General features: G+C 56.1%; 1 protein-coding gene across 1 annotated transcript in view; it reads left to right on the top strand.

Moving 5' to 3' along the window:
- The first annotated feature begins 394 nt into the window (after positions 1–394).
- ASIC2 (acid sensing ion channel subunit 2) overlaps positions 395–6,253 on the top strand; it is a 274,000-nt gene continuing 268,141 nt past the window's right edge. Inside the window, exon 1 of the mRNA XM_055129921.1 lies at positions 395–1,108. Coding sequence (XP_054985896.1) covers positions 395–1,108 — 714 coding nt within the window. The remainder of the gene's footprint in view (positions 1,109–6,253) is intronic.

The raw sequence follows: 6,253 nt of genomic DNA, 5'->3' as shown, positions 1-6,253 counted from the left end.
AAAAGCTGGGGTTAGGACGCCGCCGGGGCGGGGGTGCGGGGGGAACTCAGCGCCGGGTCCCCCCCGAGGTCCAGGACGAGGGGAGGCGGGCGCAGTAGCGCCCGGGGACCGGAGAGGCGGCGCCCCGCGGGGGCCCCTCCGGCGGGGGAGCGGCCGGAGCCCGGGCGTGGCCCAGGAAGACTCGAGGGTCCCGGGGAGCGCGGGAGGCGCTCGCGGAAGGCCCGGGCGGGCCGGGCATGCCGCGCCGCCGGAGCTGCTTTCGGGCGCACGCTTCCCTGGCGCGGGCTGCGCGCGGCGGCCGCCGCTGCTGCTGCTTCCACCGCTGCTGCCGACTCCCATGGCGGCTCCGCCCGGCCGGGGCCGCCGCCGCTGCCGCCAGCCGCGGACTGAATGAATGAGCCGGAGCGGCGGAGCCCGGCTGCCCGCGGCCGCGCTCACCGGCCCGGGACGCTTCCGCATGGCCCGCGAGGAGCCGGCGCCCGCGGCGGTGGCGGCGGCCGGGCAGCCCGGAGGCGGCCGGGGCGGCGAGCGCGAGCGGGCGCTGCAGGGCCCGGGGGGCGCCCGCAGGGGGCGGCCGTCGCTGAGCCGCGCTAAGCTGCACGGGCTGCGGCACATGTGCGCCGGGCGCGCGGCGCCGGGGGGCTCCTTCCAGCGGCGGGCGCTGTGGGTGCTGGCCTTCTGCACGTCCCTCGGCTTGCTGCTGTCCTGGTCCTCGAACCGCCTGCTCTACTGGTTGAGTTTCCCGTCGCACACGCGGGTGCACCGCGAGTGGAGCCGCCAGCTGCCCTTCCCCGCCGTCACCGTGTGCAACAACAACCCGCTGCGCTTCCCGCGCCTGTCCAAGGGGGACCTCTACTACGCCGGCCACTGGCTCGGGCTGCTGCTGCCCAACCGCACGGCGCGCCCGCTGGTCAGCGAGCTGCTGCGGGGCGACGAGCCGCGCCGCCAGTGGTTTCGCAAGCTGGCCGACTTCCGCCTCTTCCTGCCGCCGCGCCACTTCGAGGGCATCAGCGCCGCCTTCATGGACCGCCTGGGCCACCAGCTGGAGGACATGCTGCTCTCCTGCAAGTACCGCGGCGAGCTCTGCGGCCCGCACAACTTCTCTTCTGTGAGTTGCCCGGGCGCGAACCCTTTCCCGCCGCTTCCCCCCCCACACTGTCCCCTGCGCGCTACGCCCTTCCCAGCCCTCCTGGGGCGGGACCCCCAGCCCCCTGGCGGCGACTTCACGCCCAGATGTCCAGGCCTCCCAAAGCCCTGTCCACCCCCTTTTGGATGCCCGGAGCCTTTTTCCCGCCAGGTTGCGCGAAGTTGGAGGTGGTTGTGAAGACTGTGTCTGAGGGGGTTCCCTTGCTCCTCTGTCCGGGCCTCTCCTAGTGTCGAGCCCCCCAACTGTGCCCGGTATGGTCCCGGCTGCAAATACAATACGGGCCTTCAGCTCCCTGCTCTGGGATTCCTGGTGACAGTCTTGTACCTGCAAGGGAGGGCAGGGAAGAGAGATGCGTCGCAAGCGTGGGCTTGTTGTCGTTGGGAACACCAATAGGAATATTGTGCCATCAGGTGGATTATACGGAGGCTCTCGGCAGCCGTTGAAGTTTCCAAACACTTCTCACCTCTGGGATGTGGAGGAAACTCCCAGAATATTAACGGATACCGAAGCTGCTGCAGATAGGGCAGTCTGGCTGTCTGCTAACTTTTTAAAGAGTGCTCTGTATAACCAGCATGGGGAATCTGAGCAGTGGTGGGTGCCCGTGATGGGTGCCCCACCAGGGGTGGCGTGGGGTCTCCTGGTCCAGAGGAAGCAGCATGCAGCAAGGGTTAAGGTTAAAGCAGTGGGGCGGCAGAGGATGTGCACAGCATGGGGGCACCGGGAGCCTTGCTCTGTTTGTAAACCATTTGCTGTGCTGGTTCCCCCACGCTGTGGGTCTGGATAACGCAGCTGTCGGACAGAAGGTATCTGCTGTCTGTGGTCTGCCTAGGAGGAGTTCCTGTGCCAGTCCCCAGCACGGCCTGAGCCTGGCCAACCCTTGGTGTGGAAACGCCTCTTAGGTGGTTTAGTGCTTTTCCGCCAGTGCAGGGGGACAGTGTGTGTGTGTGTGTGTGTGTGTGTGTGTGTGTGTGTGTGTGTGTGTGTGTGTGTGTGTGTGTGGCTCTGCTGTCACCCTCGTTCTAACAGTCTCATCTCTTCCAAAGCTTTTCCTGGGATGCAGGGGAAGCGCTACAGGGTCCAACAGGTGTTGGCACTGAGGCCCACCGAACTGGGCCTCTGATTGGCTCAGTGGACCAGCTCTTGTCTAGGATGCTGACCCTGGCCTCAGTCTTGTGCTCCTCGCTTTGCTGTAAGCTCAAGTACCCTGATTTCTGGGCCCCTCAGCCTTGCCTTTGCAGGATCCCTGGATATGGTACCCTATAAAAAACTAAGGCACGCCGACGGGCGTGTGCACTCGTGGGCTCTCCGGGCTACTCTATCTCACTGCCCTCGTTCAGTGCTCTGTAACCGCTGTGTATGGGCTGGATCGGGATGGACATTGGCCAAGGACAGGCGAAGGAAGAACGAGGACCAAACTGGTTGCTGATTAGTTACCGTTTATTCAATCTTCCATCTTTCTCCTCTCCCGCACTCCTAGCTCCATCCTCTCTCTGGATCTACTGCCGCCCTGGATTCTCTAGTCTCTCCCCCTACTTGTGTCTCCCACCTTGTCCTCTAGGCTACACACAGCCAGGTAGCAAAATCAACATAAGAAAGTCTTTCCTGAGGGTCCCCAGGTTCAAAGGGAACACAACCTAGGGGCATTCCAAAGCCCTTCCTGACTCTTAAGGTGTTTTTCTCTTTCCCTTAGTCCAAACACTCATTAACATCTTAATACTAGTTATTTTTGTATGGACATAGCAAGAGAAACATTGAGGCTTTCAAGGCAGCTCTGCTGGCAACATCTTGCCACAGACTCAGACTACAGCACTCAGGCCAGATTAATCATTCCTAACCCTAGCAGGGTCCACATCTAGTTATTTGATTTGGATCATGGATTTGGATCCACTTTTTGGATCATGACAGCATTTGTCCATGACCAAGCTCTTAACTTATAGTTAAGCATTAGGCACTTTGGCCAGGACCATCTTGATGCCAGGGTAGCACACAACTCACCGCTTGCCCTGTTTTCATCCTGTCCCTCGTCGGGACCCTGCTTTTGGGGGTGCTAGGAAGTAAGGGCAGCTGAGGCTTAGGTGGAGAGAACAGATGCCCAGGAGGAAAATATCATGCAAAGTCAAATGACTCCCAACTTTATAAAAGCATAGCATTTGCTAAGCCTTCCTGTGTCCATACAAAAAAGGACATTGCTCTGAATAAACTATGCAAAGGACTCAAGGAGAAGAGAAAAACAATATTCACAAGTCAACAGAACACTAAGAAAGAAGCTACAAATAAACACAGAGGAATGGGAGCACTGTGATGGGAGTAACCCAATAAACCTAAACTACCTGAGGCTATGTTATCCTACAGTACCCCTTCATTCCCAAGCAGCAGGTGCCACTAACAGATGCTCCTCAGGGACTTCAAAGGTAACTCTCAGTTCCACACAGATGAAGACCTGAGACCCATGACCCCTTATTGTGTCTGTTCCTCTGTACCAGCTCTGTACCAGCCCCTGGCATTAGATTGAAATTCACCATCCCAGGCGGATTTCAGCAGCCTCCAACCGCCTCCTGGTTCTGAACCACCCCACCCAACCCTCTCAAGCACAATCCTACACGGCTGACAATGAGTTTACAAAGTGTGTAAATTGCGTTTTAACAACCAATTATCAATTTTGACATTTCCCACAGCCCTGCGCTAGTGATGAGTTTTATTCCCGCTTTAAAGTGAAGAAAATGGGGAAAGGGAACACTGAAATGCGCTCTGTGCAAAGGCCAGAGGCAGCAGGTTCAGAGTCCAACTTTGCAGCTCATCAGATGCAATTTTCAGAAAGCACACGTAACCTTTCTCCCTGACCCTGGGCCTCGCTGCTCTCTGGGGACCTCTGCCCTTACCCCTCCTGGGCCTTTTCCTCGGAACCTGGCTGGCAGCGGGGAATGTGGAGCCACTGAGCGTCCTGGTGGCATGACTCTGGCGGAGTATTTGGGGTCTGAGTCAGTGTGCTGCAAGCACAGGGCCCCCATCAGGAGCCTTCTGGCTCCACTGTCCCACAGAGAGTGGTTCAGTGAGCTGTGTGTCAGCGCTTAGGGGACTGAGGAAAGTAAGGTGCTTCCCACAGGACACATCCTCCCCTGAACCTTCAAGTCCCGTCTCCTTGCTCCCACGTGCCCCAAACAAAGGCTCTGCGTCTCCACAGGGGTGTGATGCTGGGGACCCGGGCTCCCCATTGCTTCCTGTGATGACTGTTCTTGGGGCTTCCAGCCCCTGATCATTCCCCAGGAACTCAGAATTGAAGGCTGTATGCCCCCTCGGCCCACCATCTATATATCTACGTGTGCTCTGTGTGTGTGTGTGTGTGTGTGTGTGTGTGTGTGTGTGTGTGTGTGCATGCACGCGTGCGCGTAAACTGGAACCTCACAGACAGAGCATGCCCCTGAGGAACACTTTTTCTCTGACCTTTCGACTCTATCATCAGCCTCATCATCTTCAGTGGGGGTGCTCAAGTGCTCAGCAGCCCAAGAGCTCCAGCTGTGCATCAGTTCACATCTGGAATCAACAGTCACTTACTGTGTGCTGTTGGACAAGTGCCTCGATCTCTCTGTTCTTTAGTTTCCTACTCCATCTAGTGGAGAAAATAATAGTGTGTGTATATATATATGCATACATACACATATATTATATACATATATGTGTGTATGTGTGTGTATATAATATATCAAGCTTGTTTGTGTGTGTGTATATATATATATATATATATACATTGATGCCAATGTATTTGCTATGTGTGTGTTTGTAATCAAATGTAGCTGTGTGTTCACGCATACATAAGTGTGTATACGTGTGCATTTATACAAAGCTCTCAGAATTAGGCTCAGTTCCCATGAAAGTGTTGCTCTTAAATGGCATTATCTGGGGCTGGAGAGTTAGGTCAAGTGGTCGACCCCACCCCCACCACTGCTGGATGTGAGCCCTCATTAAGAACTAAATAACCTCAATGGCTTTGGGCCCCCAGCTTGGGAGGGTTGGGGGGGTGGGGTCCCTGCCCTCTGTGCCTGTCTTCTGAATCTAGCCAGAGTGGTCTTTGTAAATGTCCCCTCAGAGCCTATCACGTTGCTTCTTAAAACCCTTCCCCGGGCTTTAGGGTGATGTTTCTGAGTCCCTGTCTCTCGCCTCCCTCTCTCTTGGACCATAAATTAAACCCTCCAGGTGAGCTGTCTGTGCTGAGCCCGCTCCTCAGGCTGCTCTGTTCGCTGCCCCAACTCTTAGTGACCTGTGGCTGCTGGGGCGCCTGATCCCCACTCCCTGTCTGTAAAAAACTAAAGCTCGACGAGGGGCGAGTGCACTCGCGGGCTCTCCAGGCGGCTCTGTCTCACCGCCCGCGTTCGGTGCCTTGGAACCGCAGTGTGTGGACTGGATCGGGACGGCCGGTGGTCAAGGAAAGGCGAAGGAAGAACGAGGACCAAGCTAGTTGCTGATTAGTTACCATTTATTCAATCTTCCATCTTTCTCATCTCCCGCACTCCCAGCTCCGGCCTCTCTCTGGATCTATTGCTGCTTCTTTCTGGCTTCTCTGTCTCCTCCTCCTTCTCTCTCCCACCTTGCCTTCTAGGCTACACCCAGCCAGGTAGCAAAATCAACATAAGAAAGCCCTTCCTGAGGGCAGGGCATTCCAAAGCCCTTCCTAACTGCCAGTAGGCAAAATACTTCTTAAGGGTTTTTTCTCCTCTCCCCATTCCAAACACTCATTAACATCTTAATATTAGTTATTTTTGCATGGACATAGCAAGAGATACATTGAGGTTTGCAAGGCAGCTCTCCTGGCAACATCTTGCCACAGGCTCAGACCACAGCACTCAGGCCAGATTAATCGTTCCTCACCCTAGCAGGGTCCGAATCTAGTTATCACTGTTTGGATCATGACAACATTTGTCCATGATCAAGCTCTTAACTTATAGTTAAGCATTAGGCACTGTAATGGGAGTAACCCAATAAACCTAAACTACCTGAGGCTATGTTATCCCACACCTGTCCACATCTAGCCAAGGGTGCTTCATCCTCTCTGTTTTTGTTTTTGTTTGGGGGACACACCCAGCGATGCTCAGAGGTTCTCCGGCTCTGCAC

The sequence above is a fragment of the Sorex araneus genome, chromosome 3, assembly GCF_027595985.1.
Source record: "Sorex araneus isolate mSorAra2 chromosome 3, mSorAra2.pri, whole genome shotgun sequence".
NCBI lineage: Eukaryota > Metazoa > Chordata > Mammalia > Eulipotyphla > Soricidae > Sorex > Sorex araneus.
This window is presented reverse-complemented; position numbering and strand designations above follow the sequence as displayed.